We start from the raw sequence: 22,222 nt of genomic DNA, 5'->3' as shown, positions 1-22,222 counted from the left end.
CAGACTAAATGAGTCAAGAAGTTAGAACCCATTTGATTTGTGATAATGATAGTCAACCTCCCGTCTTACATAACTCGTATGAGAATACTCAACACTTTGCCTGTTTGTTTTGACTGATAGTACCATACCGTAATACCTGCGCAGGCCCTATATGCAACGCTGGACAGTTCGACTTATTTGAAAATCCGCGATCTGAGTCAAAAATAGTACCTCAACATAAATAAATTGAGGTAAGCTGACTCAGCGACTGTGCATTGTCAGGAGAATCACGTGACGTGGCGATCACCGAACGCGGCGGGCTGGTATACTCAGTTTGTTCCGTCAACCAGAGGTGGCTTGACGCCGCTTTTCTCAATAATATCTGTGCAGTCAGGTTTGTTGTATACTGCAGGGTAACTGGAGTCATGGGTAAGTCTTTTGCTCACAGTCAAATTATTACTTGGACATTGTCTTGCAGACACTACTGTGGCAAAACAGCTTGTAGACAAGATTTATGAGAAGAGAAAGGCAGCCGCTCTTGAATTAGAGAAGTAGTAATACTCACTTGCAGTCAATATTAATGCGTTGATCGTTCTCAGGCAGATTCGGGAATGCCACCAGCAAAGTGACCAGCGTCGGATAACCCAGATCATTGAACAGTTGGTGGACATGTTCAGCAATCCGTCAAATCCACTTCACATCAGGAACGGAGGTCTCATTGGCCTAGCTGGTACAGCCATTGCCCTCGGTGTGGACGTCGCCCCTTACATGGAGAAATTCGTCGAACCTGTTCTGGCATGCTTACGGATCCTGAGAACAGAATACGATATTTCTCCGCCGAATGTCTGTACAACATCGCCAAGGTCTCCAAGGGCGAAGTTCTTGTTTATTTCAACCCTATATTTGACGCCCTCAGTAAAGTGCGGTAGCTCCTCGTCAAGTTTTGCATTACGACTGAGCCGAACTTCTCAGCTAGCCGCTGATTCAGAACTATCAGTCAAGAATGGAGCGGAGCTGCTTGATCGACTCTTGAAGGATATCGTGGCAGAGACAGCTTCGGTGTATATTCCGCAGTATCCAGAGACGGAGAGGATTCGTGACCTGTTCGATTCTCAGGAGCAGAGTATACTTGTTACTTACCCCGATGACCGATCCCTAGGAGAAAACGTCTCTGTGCAGAAGAAGGCATTCTCCCTCGCGCGCTTTATTCCACTTCTGCAAGACAGGATATATGTTATCAGTCCATTCACAAGGAGCTACTTAGTATCATGGATAACGGTGCTTGACTCGGTTCCGGAGCTCGAACTTATAACATACCTCCCAGAGTTTTTAGACGGCCTCCTGTGAGTCGGAAGGTTTGTGGCTCGAGGTCCTCGCTGATGCATCTGTCCAGGAAGTACTTATCAGACCCAACCGAGGATGTGCGCGTAGCCACGGAAAACATTCTTGCCGATTTCCTACGTGAAATCAGAGACGTCAGCATGGTTCGTCAACGCAAAGAAGAACATGATGAATCCTCCGATCTACGACGGCCAGATGAGAAGCTTCCTGACATCACGATGTCTCACTCTGAACGCGCACTTTTCATCCCTGAGAGTGACTTTGGTCACGATCATGATGGAGAGTTCAGTTTAAAGGATGAGCACAAATCAGAAGACTATCGTGGCACTGGGGGTAGGTGTTGTTTAAATGCGTTCGTTGAAAGTGCTCACTGCTCGCGCAGCCTTGGTTCCGGGGCAGGGTGTACGGATAGACTATGCAGCCATAATAGAAATTCTCATACAACAACTCGACAACCAACGTGAGCTGTTTCCATCGAAGCTAACATTGCACGGTACTTACCTTGCATGCAGATGACGAAATTCAACAATCTACGGCCCTTCGTTGGCTTGCCGAGTTTTTGACATTTGTGCCCGATGTTATGGTGCCTTTCACGCCTCGTCTTATTCCTGCCATACTCCCGAATCTAGCACACCATGTTCCTATGATCCAGTCGGCTGCGCTCCGGACCAACAAGCTACTTATGAACGTCATTCAAAACCTACCCGGACCAGTGGAGAGCCTACCCCGACAGAACACAACGGAGAAGCCAGTTGCGCCAGCAAGCTCACCAGCCCCAAATCCCCAACCTTCACGGCAAATAACCGTCCAGCCACCGTCCAGAGACGCCTCTTCTCCCGAGTCAATGGCCGATAACCAGCCGTCGTCTTCAACCGATAAGACCACCCTGACACAGCGTCCTCGCTCAGGGACAATGCAAACTACCGTCACGGAGTCTTCGAGCAGGCCTCAATCACGCATGTCATCCAATAGTGTATCGGGTGCTCCACCACCTCCGCCAGCTCCAGCTCCAACGCCCCCTTCGCCCGTGCAGGAGGAAGCAGACCAGTTTAATTATCAGGCGACGGTTAATGAACTGACGATACAGTTTTTGAGTGAACATGAGCAAACTAGGGTTACTGCACTGAAGTGGCTTATAATGCTGCACCAGAAAGCACCCAAGAAGGTGTGATTGAATCCGTCTGGAGAATGTACAAACTGAGAAGATTGTCAGATTCTTGCGATGGATGATGGTACTTTTCCGGCGTTGCTGAAGACGCTGTCAGATTCGTCCGAAGAGGTACTCAAATATGCATCGACTTGCATCGCGTGACTCATATTTTTGTTAGGTTATCAAGCACGACCTGCAGCTCCTCGCGCAAATATCGTCCTCCTCGGAAGAGAGCTATTTCAAGGTTTTCATGATGAATCTTCTCGAACTCTTCAGCACAGATAGGAAGCTTCTTGAGGCCCGTGGCAGTCTCATCATTCGCCAGTTGTGTCTTAATCTCAATACGGAGAGGATATATAAAACGTTTGCAGAGATTTTAGAGAAAGAAGAGGTTGCTTGTTTTTCGTGGTCCCTATTGCAATATTAGCTGACTGTTATTATACAGGATCTGGAGTTTGCAAGCGACATCGTACAGAAGTTGAATATGATCTTGATTACTTCGCCTGAACTGGCGGAGTTTCGCAAACGGCTGAAGAGCCTTGAGACAAGGGTTGGTTCGTCGCATTCTCGTTTGATTTCTTGACTGATGTGACATGTGCAGCAAGATGGCCAAGCACTGTTTACCACGCTTTACAGGTCATGGTGTCATAATCCGGTTGCAGTGTTTTCGTTGTGCCTGCTTGCGCAGGCTTACGAGCATGCATCAAATTTGCTATCAATCTTGTGGGTTTGTTTTATGTGACGTATTTGATTGTTACTAATAAATGTCACGCCAGTGCTGATTTGGAGATCACCGTTCCACTGCTGGTCCAGGTCGACAAATTGGTGCAGCTGATTGAATCTCCTGTGTTCACTTGTGAGTTATCTATTAATGAGATGAATCAGAGATTGATGATGTTTCGGAAGACCTACGCCTTCAACTCCTGGAGCCTGAACGTTACCCCTACTTGTTCAAGTGTCTATATGGGTTACTCATGCTGCTCCCACAATCTACCGCTTTCGTCTCACTCCGTAACCGTCTTAACGCAGTCAACTCCGCCGGCTTCCTTCATATTGCTCCAAAAGCGTGAGTTTATGCATTCTCATTTCATCATGCGCTGATGATAACCAAATTCTAGGATACCCAATCCCATCGCCTCACGCTCCAAGCTCGGCCGCGATGAGATCAAATGGCAAGAACTTCTCAATCATTTCCGCGCACTGCAAAGCAAGCACGAGAAAGCGCGACGTCAGGATCTTGGGAACGCCTCATCTCAGGATGATATCACTATTACACCGCTCTCGCCGCCCGTATCCGCCAAACCCCCGATGCGGCGGCGAGTGACAGGCGACCTCCCGGTGCCACCGATTATTCCGCAGAAGCCTGCGCTGAGCCCGCTCAATCCAAAGGCAAGGCAGAATGGGCTGCTGGCGAGCACGTTACAGGGTGCGACAGCACCAGGGGTAATGCAACAGAGGACGAGGCGGACTCTGGGCTTACCTGTGGTGGGACCCAGGAAGGGGTGATTAGGTTTGATTTTGACTGGCTTGATTTGCAGCGGACTTCTCGGTACATACATGCACATAATACTTTAATGGTGAATAACATGAAAAAATGATGGGCAGTGGCGATGGGCGTCGGTCATATGATGTAAAGTAAGTGACAAGAGATCAAGATATCTACATCCGGGACTTTGTTGTGACGACGAGGTTTGAACGAATGGCTTTCAGGTCTTGGTCTGTTAGCTCGGTATAGGTCTTGACATACGTCTCTACGCCGCCATACTTCTCCTCCAAGAGATTGAAGAAGGCTCGCATGGTCTCGTATCTAAGGAAATGCGCTGAGGATCAGTGTTGGAGGATTTGTATTTTGCATACCGAGATGTCAGCATGCGCATTGCAGCTTCAGAGTTGGCAGCGAACAAAGGCTCTTTCGAGAGTCTTCCTAGGACCTTTGCGCGGTCTGGTTCGCGCCCTACTCGTGTAAGGGAATAATCTTGTGAGATAAAGTGATTGTCCACGCCTGCTAGCTAGAAGGGATGAGTTTATGATGCTGAAAGAGACCGACGGTAGCGATTACCTTGAGAAGGATGGCAGCGATGACTCCTGTCCGATCTTTCCCAGCTAACAAAAATTAAGAAACTACCGAAATGAGAGGAAGTATGAACGAACCTGTGCAGTGAAAGATGAAAGGAGAGTTTGGTTTGTCCCTGACATGGCGCAGAATGGTACCAAATGCGGGCCCGCCATGTTCTAGTATTTGGGAGTAAAGGATCATAAAAGACTGCAGGAGCTCGATTACATAACAAAATATTTGATCAGGTCGCATACCTCTGTTGTTCCGGTTGCGTAGAGTTCAAACTTTCTTGAGGAAGGTCAGTGATAAATGGGGCGGTACGGTGGCAGCACGTACGCACTTGGCGAGCTTTTCTGGACTGTAATCCTCGTTCTTGAACACAGGCGTGGGGACTACATCTACACCCTCAATGGTAGGTATCGGAGAGCTGTACTTCCTCATCTCCGGATCTGATCGTAGATCAAAAACGGTCAAAATTCCGAGCGAGACCATTTTCCGTGCACCTTGCATTGGAGTGAGTTTTCGTATATTAAGCAGACTTGAAGAATGAACCTTCTTCGGTGATGCTGGAGAGCTCTGCTGAACGATAGGCATAACCAGGCTTTGTAACTACGTCTGGAGTCGCAGTAGGATATGAACCTAGATCGCGAACGTTGCACACGCCTGGGATCTGAACAAAAGGAGGTCTGGAAAGCACATCTGCCACATATGCAGGATCGAGAGGCTCTAGTTCGGAATCCGTGGCGGTCATCTGTGACAGTAATGAAGCGTTCGTTTGAAGCCTTGAGTGAGGACAAACAGAGTATGACCCGCAGTGATATTCGCAAATAAAGGCTAATCTTGCATCATACCAGTTCATACAAAGCTGATACCCTAATTTACCTGCATTACAACAGCACTGCTGGTACTAAGCTAAAAACATAGACTGAGATAGAGTACTGAATTTTGCATGCTTCCAAGCAGCTGCTGCATACAAGACTAATTAGGTGAGTCATGGTCACGCGAGTATTAAGCTTGACTGCATCACGTGTCAGTGTCACAGATGTGACACCTCGCGCTTGAGGGCAGGCAAACTCGTGTTTTAACGCGTCGCGATCAAAGTAATTGTATTCATCAACTTTCGATCGATTTGCCATTTTCTTCCTTCAATTCAGTAACATGGATATCGACGAACCACCATCTCCACCAGCACCTAGGTCGTCGTTGCCACCAAGCAGCGCTCCCATGGCCACCATGTCCTCTTCTAATGGAACACCCAGATCTGCAGGCAGGAGACCGGCGTCTGATGCACTTGCATTTAACGACGATGAAGCTGAGGAGGCAGAAGAAGACGGTGCTACAGCGAGACGGAGAAGGCGACCCAGAAATCAACAAAACGGTGATGTCCCACTTGTTAGAGATGCTGTTGGCGAGAGCGTGTCAGAGAGCTTTGAGTCTTTCTTGAAGACGTAGGTCACATCAAATATATCTTTTGTGTGTTCTGATTTGTTTTTTGCAGGTTTACTGAAGAAGTTGCATTGGCCTCAACGCCCGCATCCGATGGCGACCTTCCAGAGGTCATCGAGGGCGAATTGATCTACATCCAGCAAATCCACACTATGCGTGAATACGAGATAACCACCCTTTATGTCGACTTTACACATCTCCTCCAAAAAGACGACGTCCTTGCAGACGCTATTCAGAAGCAGTACTATCGTTTCCTTTCCTACCTCCGTCGCGCCCTGCACAATCTTGTCGCAGAATATGAGCCCGAGTACCTCAAGATAAATCCTACAGCCGCTACAACCGACTCTGCAAACCTCCAGTCACGAGAATTCAATATCGCATTCTACCATCTACCTCTAGTATCCGGCATCCGCGATCTAAGAACCGATAAGATAGGCACCCTCATGAGTATCAGCGGCACTGTCACTCGCACTAGCGAAGTGAGGCCTGAACTCCTGTACGGTAGCTTCATCTGTGAAGTCTGCGGTGGTCTCGTCAACGAAATAGAGCAGCAATTCAAATACACCGAGGTAAAGTTACGTCCCTCAAAAATACATTGATGTGGGCGCTTATATACGTCCAGCCAAGTCTCTGTCCTAACCCTACATGTGGAAACCGCGTCGCATGGCAGCTTCAAATCGATACTTCCAAATTCACGGATTGGCAGAAGGTCCGCATACAGGAGAATCCATCCGAGATACCCACCGGTTCCATGCCTCGATCTCTGGACGTCATCCTTCGTTCTGAACTTGTCGAACGTGCCAAGGCAGGAGATAAATGTGTTTTCACTGGGACCTTTATTGTTGTCCCAGATGTCAGCCAGCTCGGGCTGCCAGGTGGAAACAAAGCGGAGCTAATGCGTGAAGCGAGTAAGGGTGGGGCAAACGCGTCAACAGGTGGTGTAGGTGGAAGTGGTGTGACGGGGCTCAAGAGTCTTGGTGTGCGGGACATGCAGTACAAGACCGCATTCCTAGCCTGCATGGTACATGACGCTGATGGCAGGGTATGTATGTGTGCTTGTGATCACGTTAAAGAATCTTAATTTTTCCTCTAGGGTGGCACTAATGTTCGCGGAGAGGAGGAGGAGGGTGAAGAAGATGGACAGGCATTCCTCCGCTCACTGACAGAGCCTGAGTTTGATGAGCTCAAGAGCATGATCGACTCGGATCACATATACTCTCGGCTGGTGGAGAGCATTGCACCCACCGTGTACGGTCACGAAATTGTCAAAAAAGGACTCCTTCTGCAGCTAATGGGCGGTGTCCACAAACAAACAGCTGAGGGCATGCACCTCCGTGGGGACATTAACATCTGCATTGTCGGCGATCCTTCCACCTCAAAATCACAATTCTTGAAGTGCGTTTTAGCTGCTGATAAAAGCATACTAAACCAACTGCTAATGCACTAACAGATACATTTGCTCTTTTCTCCCGCGAGCAGTCTATACATCCGGCAAAGCTTCGTCGGCAGCAGGTCTGACAGCTGCCGTCGTCAAAGACGAAGAGACCGGTGACTTCACGATCGAAGCTGGTGCACTCATGCTTGCAGACAATGGCATTTGCGCTATCGATGAATTCGACAAGATGGACATTTCCGACCAAGTTGCTATTCACGAGGCGATGGAACAACAGACAATCTCTATTGCGAAGGCGGGCATCCATGCGACCCTCAATGCTCGCACGAGCATTCTCGCTGCAGCTAATCCCATCGGTGGACGCTACGATCGCAAGCGGACGCTAAGAGCCAACGTCGCTATGAGCGCTCCGATTATGAGCAGGTTCGATCTGTTCTTTGTTGTACTAGACGAGTGCGATGAGAAGACGGATTTGAACATCGCTAAGCACATTGTAAACGTGCATCGGTTCCAGGATGAAGCTATTAATCCGGAGTTCAGTACGGAGGCTCTGCAGCGGTACATCCGGTATGCCAGGACGTTTAACCCCAAAGTAGGATACAACCTGATGTCTGTCGGATATTACTGATTTTTGTGCAGCTGACTCCAGAGGCCGCCGATATCCTTGTAGAGAAGTACCGTATCCTCCGACAGGATGACGCAACAGGAGCAGGGCGTCATTCCTACAGGATCACTGTTCGTCAACTCGAATCAATGATCCGCTTGAGCGAAGCCATCGCGCGTGCCAACTGCACAGCAGAAATCACGCCAGTTTTCGTGCGAGAAGCATACACTCTTCTGCGCCAAAGTATCATCCACGTCGAACAAGACGATATCGACTTCGATGAGGAAGAACTAGAGGGCGAGCGCGAGGCGCGGAACATTCCTGCCAATGAGACCTCAGATGCAATTGAAGAAAGCCAAGATATCGAGATGAGTGCAGCAGAGATAGAAGCGATGGACCAGATGGAGGAGGAAAGCTCTCTGGGCATGGCCCTGAACCGCACTGCTACGAGCAGTGGTGGTGCTGGACCATCGTCAACGTCGCGCGCGGCCAGCATGGTGCCTGATGTTGCACCACCGCCTGCCCCCGCCCCAAAGAGAAGGATGATCATAACGCACGACAAATACATGACACTACAGAGCCTTGTAGTTTTGCATCTGTCTGCAGTTGAGCGTGAGACTGGGCGGGGAGTTGACCGTGATGAGCTGATTGATTGGTATTTGGAGCTGAAGGAATCGGAGATTCAGGATGTGGATGAACTGGAGTATGAGAAGGAGCTCATTTCAAAACTACTGAGGAAGTTAGTGAAGGTGAGATATTTCTGGTGGTCTTGCCCTGTCGTTCTATGCTCATAACTTGTAGGACAACTACCTCATCGAGGTGCGTGGCGACGTTCAAGACTCGCTGCCAGAGTCTATGACGGATGAGTCTGCGCCGGCTCAGTCATCCAGCACTCAATATGGAGAAAATGTAAGAGTGTATTATATGGTGCATCCGTCGGTGGACACGGAGGGCACTTCGTCTGTGGCATGATATTGTCGCCAATTTTTCCCAGTATCTGTTGGGCTCTCTTGTACAGTCTCGCCCACTTGTTGTCTTGTTTGTTGTATTTATTCCATTCCACTCACTCGGATCCGACATTTTATGATACGATGGAAAGATATTGGTTGGGGTAGTGGTGAACTTGGACAAGTGTCTGTTGCCCGACAGTGAGGATCGATCGAAGACGGACTGCTCGCCATGAGCGCTTGAGCACTTTACCCCTTGTGCATTATAATAGCGAGTCGAGTCGCGGTGTTTGCCTCACTCTCCGGAACCTAGAATAAATATCTTATTCCCATGACCTGTTTTCCCAGTCCGGAATTCATCTGCAGAATAGGCAGGACCTGGCAGGCCTAGACTCTAGTAACTGAGACGAGCTCAAGTAACATAACTTCTGACTTCCACTGGCCATCATCGGGTGATCGAACTGGATGAAGTTAGCATTGTCACGATTGTAAAATACGTAAACTGCTATGGCAGACGACTCGCTCATTGTACCTGTCCTGCTGGCTAACGGATCTCTTCACCACCCTAGCGTGTCATCTGATGCACTCGCGCAGGACCTTATCGGAGTACTGACTGCTCAAGAGGAAGTGATATCTAGTGTCCTCGGGGAGCTACATGATACTGGTTGGGCCCTGCAGCACGTTTGTAGTCAACCGAATGGTCGTAAGTGGGAAGAGGCGGAACTCGAGGCTCTCGGGGATGGTACGCAATCTCGCGCACATGTATTGCTTGTATTTCTTGGTCTTGAAACTTACCGCTTCGTCTTCCGAATGACTTAGGCATAATCGACCCATCGACTCCCATCGCTCCTCTACTGAAACAATCAAACTATCCAGTGATAAATTCATCTCAGAGGCACTTCTCCACGTTTCCTCTGACGTCCCATTTGCATTCCCCAACACTACGCTTGGTTTCGCTACACGCGGCTCTCTCCTTGTCTCTCTCGTTTGCGCGTGTGCCCGAGATTCATGACGGGTTTACTTGGACGGTATATTATGCTCGGAGCTCGATCGTAGAGGATGTCATTCGTTTTGTGGTCGAGGACTTGGGTCTTACTAAGAGTTTGCCCATGGCTGGGGGAGGTAACCTTGAATATATCATTCAGGATGGCGGTGAGGCTGATGTGTTGTTTTATAATGTAATGCTCATCCATCATACCGTATACTTCCTTATTAGCTTCGAGGATCTCATCCTCGTCAGTATTGTCCGACCTCGTCCAGTCATATTTGGCAAATTCCTGCCAAAAACCTACATTGCAGTTCTGCGTACCAGAGGAATGGTACCTTCGCCCGCGAGCTCTTTTACCATTTTCTGTACAGCCTTCCGAGGACACCCTGAAGCGCTTTGAGGACATACAAGCAGAATCGGACGATGCGGAGGGTACTACAAAGCAGAAGAAGTCTACCCTCGATGCACTGACGGCGAATACTAGCACCGCTCGATCAGCCTCTCCAGATTGGCGTGGTTCAATTACGAGTCTCTTTGCGTGGCAGCAGCCGGCACCTCCTGCCTCGCCGTCGCCGGCACCTCCTGCCTCGCCGTCGCCGTCGTTGTCAAAGAAGCGCATGAGCGTGAGCGATCCAGTCTTTGTCGAGCAACGGACTGGCGGAAGCATCATGTCGGTAACGCAATCGAGTATTCTAGAAGATGAGATATTAGAGATCGATCAAGCCGAGTTCGAACGTTGCCTCGTAAGAAAGCCTGTACTTATCTGTCTATGACCACGGTTTCATTTTATCAACAGGACCACATGGGATTGAAAGGAGATGCAAGGGACAAGATGTATATATTACCAGCTGCTAAGAAACGTCAAATTATTGACCAAGCACGGGCTTTCCATTCGACTCTCGACGGAAGGACTCCTCGACCATCTCAGTCTACACAGTCCACATTGGCAGTTTCTGGCGGGGGAGCTTACCTTCCTCGTCTTGTTCCACAGCTAACAGGCGACTCAGGAATACTGAAGCGTTTATCAATGGTGACTTGGAGTACAAGCGCCGCTGTGCCACCGGTTATGACCCCCGCTCTCAATCGATCTAGTGGCGAATTTGACAAAGTCGCGGAGACGACGCAACCCCTGCCAGCACAGACTACTGGCAGTATGTTTGGTAACTGGTGGGCGTCTTCAGGTGGAGAGAAGAATGCCGAAGCAGAGAGTACGATATCTGCAAAGCGATATGTTGACGGCTTGCGCAGCATGAAGACGGATGCTAGGGTTGTCAAGCATCTGATTTCCCTCCGAGTACATCTGTCTACTGCAAAGTTACCGTGGATCGAGGAATTTATCACGGAAGATGGCATGAACGCAATAGGTAGCGCGCTTGCGGCACTCGTTGGTAAGGGCGGGAAGAGGACAGTTCTTGCGGACATAGAAAGCACAGTACTGCTAGAGATCATCAAATGCCTCAGGGTACTCCTCAACACTCAGGTAAACGTGATCTTCGTTTGACTAGGCCTCATGATGGACCTGATCCGTTCGTAGGCTGGATTTGACAGCGTTTTGTCGTCTCCCACAATCATTACTCATATAGCGTATTCTTTCTACGGTGCCTCTCTGAAGACACGCATGCTTGCTGCCGAACTTCTCGCCGCAATATGCGTACTCTCGCCCAATCAGGGTCACAAGGCCGTCATAGCTGCATCATCAGAATATCGCATCGCCTATGATGAACAGTACCGCTTCGAGTTTCTGGTTGCTGCTTTGGGTATATCAGACCAGAGTAACGACACTGCAGCCAACAATACATCCTCACATGATGAAGATGGTATATGGGAGGCACGAACTGCTTTCATGGCCCTCGTAAATGCCCTCACTAACTGTCCTGAATCCCTGGAAGACCGCATCTTATTGCGCGAAGAGTTCGGACGGCGTGGCTTAAATGAAGTCATAGTGGTAAGAAATGATCTGGCTCATCATCATGCCACTTTGTACGATAACTAGAGCCATCTTCTAGACTCTCCGCTATACAAAACCGCCAGACTCTCTACTGACCCAACTGGATCTTTATACGGAGGAGAAGTACGAGGATGAAGAGGATCTACGAGAGCGAACACGAAACGCCGTGCGAGGCGGTCAGGGGTACGGAAGGGAACGCTCTGAATCAGACATTTTCCTGGATGATCTTCTACAAAGCGCGAACAACGTGGGGCTCGGGTCTATATCAATGAGTATTTTGCACCACTTATCTTCTATCATGAAGAGTGATGCTGAATTGTAAGTCCTCTTCCAGAAGGTTGATGACATGATTTGACAGAGTAACAGGAACGTCAAAGTTGATCAACTAGCTATAGTGGATACATTTTTGGATCAGATTTTTACTGCAGATGATATGTAAGCGTTGGTTCGTGGTGTGTCTTGAAGCGCACTTACCCTCCACGTAGTGACTTGGGCTGGATCCCTCTGATTACGAGGTTTCTGGATGCAATCCGGCCCATTATTGGCCAGGATATAATTATAGATGCCGTCGATAGTGGGACGAAGCGCGAGCTGGAAAACCTTCGTGTCCAAATAGATGATCTGATCCAGACGGTGCGTGCATCCAAGCTCGTTTTTGTTAATAATCTCATATATACAACAAAGAACTCGGCACTCAAGACAAGGCTTGAACAACGCACAGGATCAAATCAGCAGAAGCCGAATACTTCTAGCAAAGGGGGAAATGAGGTGCGAATACTGTTATATCAGTGGTAATGGTCAAACCGATTCTGCGACAGAACAAACTTGTTCAACGGCTGATGCAGAAGGAGAAGGAAGCTACCCAACTACAGGCGGAACTTGAGCGCTTGAACTCTCAAATTTCGAATAACGCGCGCGATGTTGTGGGTTATATTAATTCACTTCGCTGAACAACTGTTTATCCATTTGATTTAGGAGGACCAAGCAAGGAAAGAGCGCGAAAGGGCAAGGCTTCACTCGCTCCATGAAGAAATGAATAAATTGCAGCTTCAGGCATGTTACTCATCCATAACCTATGTGGCGCAGCTGATTATGAATCAGCTGAGTAAAATGAGTGATGCTCTTTCCACCAAAGACAAGGAGGTTGTGTACCTCAAACGAGCTCTTGAATCAGTCTACTCACGTTTTCAAACGAGGCAAGAGGAAAGAGCTTCCGACATGGACGCCCAACTCATTGCGACCCGCACCATTGAGAATCTTGCCAAGCGAGACAACGAACTAATAGCACTGAAGACAGAGGTTTCAAATCTCAGGCAGCTATTGGCTGCGACCTCGACATCTATGTCAGAAATCGAGTTCAAGTCAAGGAATGCGCCCCCTCCACCTCCGCCACAAGGTTTCAAATCTAGAGCGATTTTTGTGCGAACGCCCGAAGAAATAGATGTAAGCACAACATTGAACGCGACCGGCGTTCCTCCACCCCCTCCACCTCCACCACCTCTTTCTCCGTGGGCTGTTCCAAATCGGAAAGAGCCCCTCACCATTGAGTCGAAGGACATCAGTCAGATGACCTTTCATTCTCCCCCTCCTCCCCCTCCCCCTCCTCCTCCTCCGCCACCACCACTCCTATCATTCCCTTCTTCAGGTTCCGCAATTTCGTCACCTCCACCTCCACCACCTCCACCCCCGCTGCCTCCTCCGCTCAACGCTTCATCATTCCAGTTTCCACCAAGACCCCCAGGAGTTCCACCTCCGCCCCCACCGAGTGGATCTGCAATCAGGATAGGAAATAAAGCAAAACCCACTGGGCCAAGACTGAAGCCCTTCTTCTGGACCAAAATCAATGATCAGAATTGCAGCGCCACAGTATGGGAGGAACCGTCAAACTCACTGGATTTCAAGCTAGATGATCTTGAAGCAACGTTCACAATTGATAATACACCAACCTCGCATTCCAAAGCCGCAAATCCCACTCGAAAACAAAGTGTTACAACTCTTCTTGATATTACTCGCGCTAATAACATCGGTTGGTTTATATTACAACCGTCATAAGGCAACTGACAACTTGCGTTCGCTAGCTATCATGCTTTCGCGGTTTAAAATGACCTCTTTTGAAATCAGCCAAGCTCTGCTGAGACTCAATGACAAACTGTCTATCGATGACTTGAAAGCCATCAGCAAGCAGCTACCATCTCCGGAAGAGGTCCGTCATCACTGACTGCCTTTTCGCTCTACCGTGACTCTTAAATGTCTTTGAAAAGGTTGCTCGTATGAAAGATTTTCAAGATGTGAGCAAGCTAGCGAAGGCCGATCAATATTTAAGTGCCGTGAGTGCTGCTTATGACTCCATGACTTGCAACTCAAGTCAGCGTCTTAGATTATGACGATTCCAAGACTCCCGCAGCGGCTGGAGTGCATGATATATCGCCAAAAGCTGGAACTCGAGATCGAGGAAATCCGTCCGGATCTAAAAACCGTTCATGATGCGTGTAAAGAATTACGAGCATCTGTGCGTTTCAAGCTGACATTACGGGTGCGTTCGTTGCCGAATCCACCACTCAGTCGTGATGACAAGGATTCTAGGCAATACTCGCAGTTGGGAACGCATTGAATGGGTCTAGCTTTCGTGGAGGTGCCTGTGGGTTTCGCCTGGAGGCGCTCGTAAAGGTAAGTCGGCGACACGCTTTCTTGACGATGTTGTCGATGTGCATTACGTCGCAGATGAAGGAAACGAGGACTGCGAAAGGCACCTCGGAATGCCCTACTCTCTTGCATTATGTTGCACGAGTCCTCATTCGCACTGATCCGTCGCTTACACTTTTTATCGATGAGATGCCTAGTGTGGAATCTGCTGCTCGCAGTAAGTGATGATTTCATCCGATATCTTTGGGGATAATCTTATGCTGTGCCTTAGTCTCCTTCCCCACGTTACAACAGAACGTCCAATCTTTACTTACGTCGCTCGACAAGGTTAAAGAAGAAATAAGTCTGCTAAAGCAGATTCGCACACCCTCCGATAATGACCAATTCGTGACAATCATGCAGGTGAATACTACTCAATTCTAAAGGAGCTCGCGTGCTGATGCCTGATAAACACTAGCCATTTACGCTTGAAGTAGCACAACGCGTCGACGCGCTCAATAACATGGCTGTGCTCGTCGAAACAGACCTACGAGCTCTGTTCTCTTACTATGGCGAAGACCTGAATTCACCAGAAGGACCGAAGCCAGATGACTTCTTTGGGATGATCTGTTCATTTTCATCATCATTACAGGTACGCGTCGTTTATAGATCCGGTGGAGTTATGATTCAATTTACCGGCCAGAAAGCCGCTTTGGAAATTCACGATAGACAGAAGAAGGTCCCCGCCTTGGCTCAGGGGAAGGTGTCGCAAAGTAGCTCCGAAGAGGTAAGAGGACCTACGTTGTACAGCTCTGCATTTCCACGGATTATTGACATGCAGATCGTCAAGGCACGACATGATCCCTCACACGACTTACCCATACCCTCTACCGAGCATTCGGCATCTATTGGACGCGGTAACCTGGAAGAAGCGATGCGCAGTTTGAGAGAAGGTCGTAAGAGATGTAGACCTCCTCGTTCCATCACGGGTGCGAACAAGATATTTCTTGATGGACGACCCGAGCTCTCGTAATAGTTGGCTTGGCGCTTTAATTCAATTTACGCGCCACTGGGATTGGATTGATGATGATATGTACAGGGAATATATCATTTAATTGAGCTACTTCTACCCATATATACTAGATACACGAGGTGTAGAATGATTAATTCACAAATAAGGATCTTGATCGATGTGATGGTTCGCTGTCAACCGCTCTGGCTTCCTTCATCAGCAGCCGTGGGATGGAGTGCTGAGATCAAGCTGCATTTTTCACAGCGTCTGACGAGTTCAACAACATGCTCTTTGATCTGCCCACCCAAGAGATGCGACGTGGGTGGTGCACGATATTGATACATCGAGGCAAGACTCAATTGTCCCGTCCCTGAGGCCGCTCAGTAGCGAGGTGATCAGTGTCGATTGTTAATCAATATGAGGCGTACGTATCATGCCTGCATGGCAGTACGACTTATTCATAGCCCGCAATGAGTTGACTACAGTCAAACAATGATGATTGCTGTGATCAAAATAATGATGAGATGGGGAAAAGACAGTAATTCAAGCAACGGACGCGGCCCATATTCAATCTTTGCCACTGATGCCTGCCGAGGTCACGGATATGGTAGTCCGAGTAGCAGAAAAGAATCACTACATCACCTGGACTTCCATCTTCCGAGAAGTATCAGCCTTCATAATGAGGTTTCTGTGTTGAGTCTTGGCAAAATGTGAAATACCACATGGTCTGTAACATGAGTGCCTGCAGAGTTTCGACAACTTGAAAGGACTCCAATATGTGGCCAGTGTCCGTGTACCAGAATCAAAGTCGGATATCTTGGAGGTTGCCGACACTACGGCATCAAGGTAAGGTTGTGTCAGATCAGGCTGTGACGCGGTCGACAATCACTGAAGCACTGACATGAGTGATATGTTACGGTCGATGATGGCATGATGAACCAAAGCTATTGCCAGCACAACCGGATTTCATCAATGAGCGTCGAACTAGCTCGGTTCTGGAGCCGGTCTTTTTAGCCCTGGCATGGACCCCAAGGACGTTTGACTGGCGGCTACGTAACTCGATTACTCTTTTTCCTCTCGTTGTCAAACCATGTCCCTGTCCCTGTCGGACCTCCCGTCGTTCGCGGCTCTGACATCCAAGCAACCCTCCGCAACATCCTGCAGTGACGATGTGACGTTGCCATCGACGCAACTAGTACCTGCGCCCTAGGACAACCTCTGCCACCTCATACTACACGCCAAGTTCCAACACAAGACCTTCCCCACCCTTGCTCCTTGCTCCACATATCCAATCGGGACCTTCCTCGTGCTCCCGCTAACCTGGTGCGGCCTGTTACAGTCTTCCACTTCTCACTTTGACCTCTTGTACTTCCACGCTCCGAGGGCAACGTCGTGAACCCTCTCTCTATCCTGGCACGCCAACACGGAGTCACGGACCCATGAACCTGGTGTTGTACACCCGACCATGACTGTCTCGTGCTACCACTAACCTCAGGCTGGCGCTGCCGCCTGCGATATCCCTGGTTGGCATCTTGGTTCTGCGTTCTTCATCTCTTCCCTTTACACTACCCATACCTATATACGTTTGATCTATTTCATCGCATATGATATGGTTAAACGTTTTTTTTTTTTTGAATATAATGACATTGTTAACTCGAGCAATAACTGGAACCGAATGTTAAACGTTGAGCGCTGTTGGTTCCTGAGGCCTAAGCACCGCCCTCAAGCACACGGATTCTTCACCGAGGGTTAGACTGAAACTTATAGTTAGACAGATACGTATATTTCATCACTCATGTATGGCAATTCACAAAAAACAATACATGATATGAAAGACGGCGGGAGGAAACATCACAGGCGGTAAGAGAAAGGTGGGGAGGGGGCCATACTAGATGTCTGTCGAGATGATGCATCATAGATGTCGGTGGAGCTTCCTCGCTGCCGGACCGTCCGGCAGATGATAACAAAAGGAAGAATGTTGTAATAGAGTGTCCTGGGGTCTTGAACTCTGTTAACGCCATGAGGCAGTGTTCGAACTTTTTTGCAGGAAAGAAGCGAGCTAGCTCAGACTCAGGGTGCTGCTACGAATTCTATATGAAGGAGAGCGGCTGCGCGCGAGGACGTCTTCACAAATCATCATGCCCCCAGTTACGATAAACACTGATCATTTCAGCCTCGATGTCGGTGGCTTCGCAGGGTTTTTTGGAGGTGATGAGGCGGTCTCCGCGATGGAGACCGTGCATCTCTATAGAGCAAGGCGGTGGACAGGCTGGTTCAATTCCCCGGGCAGCTACAGTGTCGGGAGGCACTATGGCCGACTTGCCAATTCTCGTTTTTGGGACGGAATGTTTCCAGGAGCCCATATAGAGCCCACCACGTACATAGGGCTGGATGGAAAGTCCGGTCCTATGTATGTCGCATCCCAGTCCGGCACATTCCTAAAACAAACGGGTCACCTCGCATACCTGTTGATGCAGAAATGCAAAGACCAACGAGCCGTGATAGTAGAGGGACGAAAGACAAGGGCAAATAAAGTTACCATCTTGGACATGCCAGACATCAAGTTCGACGCTGGTACCGAAAATAGCTTGGTCATCCATGCCCGAGATGGCTTCCACAAACACGTCGCATTGATCCCTATCGCTACCAGCGTCGCAACATGCATACTTTGTGCGTGGGGCGATGACTGGTATTGCTTCTCCTTGATCCTCCTCGGCATTCTCGTCAACGGCATCTCGTGTTTTGTCATCGGCTCTGCGGCCATAGTCCTCCAGAGTGCCGCCTCTTCTAAAAATGCACCGCCAGGCGATGGCATGCTGATGGACGGAAATCATGTGATCGTCGTCCGTGGAAAAGAGAAGAATGTACTTGCCATCACGCAGGGCAAGTTTCACTTGGAGTACGAGCCCTGGGTCCGTAAGCGAGCTAGGAAGGAGAGGAGGAAACGCGGGATTATAGGGGATGGGATCCGTGACTTCCACCATATGTTTGGGAGAAAAGATGCAGAGAGTGGCCCCGGGCCAGAGACACTGGATCACGATGAAGACGCCGAGACCAATGACGAATACGCAGCGATCGGGTTCTGCTCGCTCCTCCTAGTCATTCAATTTCTGACGCAGTTGCTCCTGATACCACAGGGCAAACTGTTTGGGCAGGTCATGTTCCTAATGTCCTTCGCTGTGTCATGGGCGTACAATCTCTTCTTGTCGTCCATGGACGGGGAATACCTGCAGGAGGAACAGCTCGTCCAAGCGTTGACTCTGTCGGAGGATCGCATGAAGACGTACAAACTGGGCACAAGAACGGCCGCAGCTGTTTTCGCTTGCCTAACCCTTCAGCCCGACTGCGAGCACAAAGATTGGGGGAACAGAGGGTTTAAACCACAAGAGATCCTTCGACAGTTCATCCCGAACGACACGCACGTATGGACGGTCTGGAGAGAACAGGTTTTGGAGCAGATGAGAAGCAGCAAGCAGGGCGGCTTGCAATCACTTGACCTCGAGGCTTGCGGTAACCGCATAGCTGCGTTCAACGATGTCGATAAGAGCTTGTTGGGCGACTTGCTCTCGGATGCTCGCACTGCATACCAACAATATTTGGTATTGCAGGTTCGGAGTCGCAGCTTGATTGGCAGCGTTTCGAGTAGTGTAAAAACGGAGGCATGATGAAAAGCTTGTCTTACGAGGTATTTCGGTCCTCCGCCGCCGCGTGTACAAGCGGTACCTCTGTTCTGCTTGTTCCCATGCGTCGTGACGGTCGTGGTTAACGTTGATACGTTATCTTACTTGACAAAGTTCTGGGACCCCCTAATGCCCCGTCTTCCCCTAGTGACCCGAGATTACCAATCAGGAGCCTGACATGGACAGTCTTGACACTAGATTGACACTGGACGTTTCTCAACTTAGCATTTTTTTATCACACTGTACAGTAGAGTTCAAGTAATTTGATACGGTACCATAGTTTCATGAATAGTATAGAGTTCGTGATCGTAGCTGTAAAATATAGACAACACAATCATAGGGGTATTAGCGACAGTAGTGAAGTTTTAGTGCACGATAACATTTTCGGGAGCCCTGAAATTAATGGACCCAGAGGATGCGTGAGCAATGACGCGGATGGTGGTTCCAACCCTCCGCCAAGGCTGCTTGTCACCAGGCGAACAAAGCAGCTGAGCAACAAACGGCTCTTGCAGCCGCCGAATAAATGCAGCAGCAGTGCTGTTGGTGACCATGTCGGCCACAAAGTCGGCGACGAGATCCTTGGATCTGCCGACCCAACTTTCCTTATCCTTATCTTTTTCCTTATCTTTGTCCTTCTCTTTCCCCTTCTCTTTCCCCTTCTCCTTTTCCTTTTCCTGCTTCGGGGAGTCCTCTGTCGTAAGTGGCTCCGGAGACTCAGGGTTATCAACAATCGAGGCATCAGCAGCCTCGATGCTCATGCTTCCAGGACGTTGAATAAGACTCGCGTCCCACATTCGTACGACACGGTATTTGTGACTTGGGTTCTTGCCGTATAAAGGAACTAGCCGCTGTGTGACGATGATCTCGAGCTCCGAGAGTCCCTCAGCTTTGACGAGATAGCTGAGCATTCCGGGTTTGTCTTGGTTTGGAATGAGGGTGACCACTTCGTGAACGAAAAAGGGCATGCTCATTCTCCCATTCGCAATGAAACGTCCATGAGGCGGGTTGCTCAAAACGTCCTTGACAATTTTGAGAGCCGAAGAAGACAAGCCACTGGTGATGCGCTTCGAAGTTTTGAGTAGCCTGAATTCGAATTTCGATGAAGTGGAGTCCTGTCGAGCGTCGTAAGATGGAGTCATGAAACACCTCGGATGCGCAGCAAAGTAACTGTGAAGGGTCGATGACTCTCCCAACCAGTCAAAGAGTGAGAGGTCGTCGGTAAGCGCCATGATCTCCTTCTGAAGCCGCACAAAGGCGTTATGTTTCTCCCCGTACATGACAGGCATGTGGATGCCGAAAATACCTAGCAAGGGCGTTAGAACAATTCATTAGCTATGGCGACGCTTACCCATGAGGCAATAGGCAATGTCTTCGATCTTTTTAGTCGTCCTGCTGCCCACCCAACTCAACCGCTTCTTGACATTGTCGACGCCAGGTACGAATGTCTTCAAAACATCGACATCGATGTGAGTAATGTCGTGGAGAATGGATAGAAGTTCAACTTTGTGATTCTTATCGGAATCGATGAGCGGCTGCCAATCCTGCTTGTAGAATCGAATAGACTGAGGTGCAAGGAGCTCCTGCAACGTCCAGCCTCTCTTAAACCACTGACTGTCTTTCAACTGCGAAATATCGGAGACGTCTGCAAGGTAAACGATAGTGATTGCCGAATCCTTGTACCAAGCAAACATGGAGATGATGGATTCCTGAAGCTCAGCGTTGTTCGTCTTATCGATACAACACGTATCGCTCCACGCCCATCGGTAGCCTTCTCTCTTCGAGGTGGTACAGAATTGTTGCAGCTTGCGAATTTCCAGCGGGGCATCCATCTCGTAGACGCTGCCCTTGATCTGCCAATACTGGGGCTCGTCCTTCGCACTTGCCCACTTGTGGGAAAGCATGGCATATCGAAAGAATTCGTTAACTCTGCGCTGAAGCTTCGACACGGAGGTGGTCAGGAGATTTTCGTAGAGTTGTTGATACTCCTCCGACTCTTTGAAAATTACCTCCAGGTCATTGCTGGTGTATAGGATGCCGCTGTGGGTGTCTATCAAGCGAAGGGGTATGTTCGCTAATTTATCGTCGATTATGTTCTGAAAAGTCTCCTGTAGGTTCTTGAGAATAACCTCGGGATCTTCGACAGGGCTGTCGGCTCTGTCAACCTCCGCAATGCTGGCAAACTCTTGGGCGGGGGAGTCAGAAGTTGGGAACATGGATTGCATTTCTGCATCCTCTTGCGGAGATTCTGTCACCATTATGGGCAAGGAATCTTGGTGAAGCGATTCGTCTTGTAGGGATTCTGTGGGTAAGGAATCTTGACCAGGTAAATCGTCTTGTGCGTTTGTTTCGTCTTGCGTGTTTGTCTCATCTTGCGTATTTGTTTCATCTTGCGTGTCTGGTTCATCTTGCGTGTCTCCCGCCTCTTCCCCTTCCGGGGCGGGTGTCGAGTCATCCTCGATGCCGTCTACGGGGGCTTCAAGTTCCTACATTGAAACATTAGCAACGACACGTACACAAGCAGCAGGGATAACACCTGGGTAGTGCTGTCATCAGCAGTTCGTAATGTCGACTTGCGAATGAAGTTGAAACGACTAGGGGATAAATCAGAATCGCAGTATCTATAACGCGCAAAACCGTGACAGACCTTGTTTTTTTGCCACTGAAAGTCACAGTTAGTTGAAATAGGCTTGTATGCTGGAACCATGACACTCACGCTTTGTCGACGCCCATAGCGAGTAGCACAAGGCAAATTTGTCAGGGATGAGAGGTGCGTCTGTCTAGTAACAGGGCGTGATGACATGTATTTATACATCGTTCGTCTGGCCTAACGGCATCACGCCCCCATCTAGCAGCACCCACGGACGTCAAGGAACAAAGTTTTCGGACGAAAATGATTGTCATGGAGTCGTAATTGGTAACTGGAACCTATCTGATATCTAATGAATTGATGATCCTGGCTCGGGTGGCAATGACAACGTGTTTGCGTAGCGGCCATCAGAACAACCATTCAATGTCTTGTAAAAGGCGGCCAGCAGATCCACACGATCACTAACTTT

The 22,222-nt window shown here is 49.1% G+C and overlaps 6 protein-coding genes across 6 annotated transcripts; 4 read left to right on the top strand and 2 right to left on the bottom strand.

Annotated features, from left to right (window-relative positions):
• Positions 1-315: 315 nt before the first annotated feature.
• Positions 316-4,071, top strand: F5891DRAFT_1075905 (vacuolar protein 14 C-terminal Fig4p binding-domain-containing protein). The gene is made up of 13 exons (XM_041363381.1): positions 316-408; positions 458-530; positions 579-1,322; positions 1,373-1,653; positions 1,703-1,780; positions 1,833-2,485; positions 2,534-2,599; positions 2,649-2,861; positions 2,916-3,020; positions 3,072-3,193; positions 3,247-3,326; positions 3,377-3,536; positions 3,589-4,071. Exons 1-13 carry the CDS (start codon positions 405-407, stop codon positions 3,974-3,976), a joined length of 2,967 nt encoding a protein of 988 aa, XP_041217147.1. The 5' UTR covers positions 316-404; the 3' UTR covers positions 3,977-4,071.
• On the bottom strand, positions 4,072-5,523 carry F5891DRAFT_1075902 (protein-tyrosine phosphatase-like protein). The gene is made up of 7 exons (XM_041363380.1): positions 5,079-5,523; positions 4,867-5,029; positions 4,781-4,814; positions 4,622-4,733; positions 4,530-4,573; positions 4,328-4,479; positions 4,072-4,277 (listed from the first exon to the last, which is right to left on the bottom strand). Exons 1-7 carry the CDS (start codon positions 5,383-5,385, stop codon positions 4,130-4,132), a joined length of 960 nt encoding a protein of 319 aa, XP_041217146.1. The 5' UTR covers positions 5,386-5,523; the 3' UTR covers positions 4,072-4,129.
• Positions 5,524-5,596: 73 nt separating this feature from the next.
• F5891DRAFT_183788 (MCM2/3/5 family-domain-containing protein) lies at positions 5,597-9,249 on the top strand. Its single transcript, XM_041370823.1, has 7 exons — positions 5,597-5,974; positions 6,025-6,541; positions 6,595-7,014; positions 7,066-7,367; positions 7,423-7,957; positions 8,005-8,718; positions 8,771-9,249. The coding sequence occupies exons 1-7, from the start codon at positions 5,685-5,687 to the stop codon at positions 8,939-8,941; spliced, it is 2,949 nt and encodes a 982-aa protein (XP_041217145.1). The 5' UTR covers positions 5,597-5,684; the 3' UTR covers positions 8,942-9,249.
• A 1-nt stretch (position 9,250) lies between these two features.
• Positions 9,251-15,743, top strand: F5891DRAFT_183850 (uncharacterized protein). The gene is made up of 21 exons (XM_041370824.1): positions 9,251-9,658; positions 9,736-10,068; positions 10,133-10,647; positions 10,701-11,384; positions 11,439-11,849; positions 11,911-12,170; positions 12,219-12,287; positions 12,338-12,485; positions 12,537-12,620; positions 12,671-12,775; positions 12,828-12,905; positions 12,954-13,878; positions 13,931-14,055; positions 14,114-14,179; positions 14,230-14,385; positions 14,436-14,519; positions 14,574-14,712; positions 14,767-14,897; positions 14,953-15,126; positions 15,178-15,261; positions 15,325-15,743. The coding sequence occupies exons 1-21, from the start codon at positions 9,424-9,426 to the stop codon at positions 15,505-15,507; spliced, it is 4,989 nt and encodes a 1,662-aa protein (XP_041217144.1). The 5' UTR covers positions 9,251-9,423; the 3' UTR covers positions 15,508-15,743.
• A 1,881-nt stretch (positions 15,744-17,624) lies between these two features.
• On the top strand, positions 17,625-19,151 carry F5891DRAFT_966264 (uncharacterized protein; the record flags this gene model as incomplete). The annotated part of the gene is made up of 2 exons (XM_041376218.1): positions 17,625-18,402; positions 18,532-19,151. 2 exons carry the CDS (start codon positions 17,625-17,627, stop codon positions 19,149-19,151), a joined length of 1,398 nt encoding a protein of 465 aa, XP_041217143.1.
• An 88-nt stretch (positions 19,152-19,239) lies between these two features.
• On the bottom strand, positions 19,240-22,156 carry F5891DRAFT_183718 (uncharacterized protein). The gene is made up of 5 exons (XM_041370822.1): positions 21,880-22,156; positions 21,811-21,825; positions 21,700-21,757; positions 20,515-21,649; positions 19,240-20,469 (listed from the first exon to the last, which is right to left on the bottom strand). Exons 1-5 carry the CDS (start codon positions 21,894-21,896, stop codon positions 19,532-19,534), a joined length of 2,163 nt encoding a protein of 720 aa, XP_041217142.1. The 5' UTR covers positions 21,897-22,156; the 3' UTR covers positions 19,240-19,531.
• Positions 22,157-22,222: the final 66 nt, after the last annotated feature.

The sequence above is a fragment of the Suillus fuscotomentosus genome (genome assembly GCF_016647785.1).
Source record: "Suillus fuscotomentosus strain FC203 chromosome Unknown F5891scaffold_182, whole genome shotgun sequence".
Classification (NCBI taxonomy): Eukaryota; Fungi; Basidiomycota; class Agaricomycetes; order Boletales; family Suillaceae; genus Suillus; species Suillus fuscotomentosus.
Note: the sequence above shows the minus strand (reverse complement) of the source record. Positions and strands in the feature narration are given on the sequence as shown.

Excerpts from the sequence above, each read along its gene's own strand:
- F5891DRAFT_1075902 (XM_041363380.1), bottom strand. The coding sequence starts at position 5,385 with ATGAACTGGTATGATGCAAGATTAGCCTTTATTTGCGAATATCACTGC. Across the intron at positions 4,574-4,621 it reads TTTCATCTTTCACTGCACAG|CTGGGAAAGATCGGACAGGA; the intron begins GTTCGTTCATAC and ends AATTTTTGTTAG. Across the intron at positions 4,278-4,327 it reads ATGCGCATGCTGACATCTCG|ATACGAGACCATGCGAGCCT; the intron begins GTATGCAAAATA and ends GCATTTCCTTAG.
- F5891DRAFT_1075905 (XM_041363381.1), top strand. Across the intron at positions 531-578 it reads GCCGCTCTTGAATTAGAGAA|GCAGATTCGGGAATGCCACC; the intron begins GTAGTAATACTC and ends GATCGTTCTCAG. Across the intron at positions 1,781-1,832 it reads ACAACAACTCGACAACCAAC|ATGACGAAATTCAACAATCT; the intron begins GTGAGCTGTTTC and ends CCTTGCATGCAG.
- F5891DRAFT_183850 (XM_041370824.1), top strand. The coding sequence starts at position 9,424 with ATGGCAGACGACTCGCTCATTGTACCTGTCCTGCTGGCTAACGGATCT. Across the intron at positions 10,648-10,700 it reads CCGAGTTCGAACGTTGCCTC|GACCACATGGGATTGAAAGG; the intron begins GTAAGAAAGCCT and ends TTTTATCAACAG. Across the intron at positions 12,776-12,827 it reads CGAATAACGCGCGCGATGTT|GAGGACCAAGCAAGGAAAGA; the intron begins GTGGGTTATATT and ends CATTTGATTTAG.
- F5891DRAFT_183718 (XM_041370822.1), bottom strand. Across the intron at positions 21,650-21,699 it reads CTGATGACAGCACTACCCAG|GAACTTGAAGCCCCCGTAGA; the intron begins GTGTTATCCCTG and ends GTTTCAATGTAG. Across the intron at positions 20,470-20,514 it reads CATTGCCTATTGCCTCATGG|GTATTTTCGGCATCCACATG; the intron begins GTAAGCGTCGCC and ends CGCCCTTGCTAG.
- F5891DRAFT_183788 (XM_041370823.1), top strand. The coding sequence starts at position 5,685 with ATGGATATCGACGAACCACCATCTCCACCAGCACCTAGGTCGTCGTTG. Across the intron at positions 7,015-7,065 it reads TACATGACGCTGATGGCAGG|GGTGGCACTAATGTTCGCGG; the intron begins GTATGTATGTGT and ends TTTTTCCTCTAG. Across the intron at positions 7,368-7,422 it reads TCAAAATCACAATTCTTGAA|ATACATTTGCTCTTTTCTCC; the intron begins GTGCGTTTTAGC and ends ATGCACTAACAG.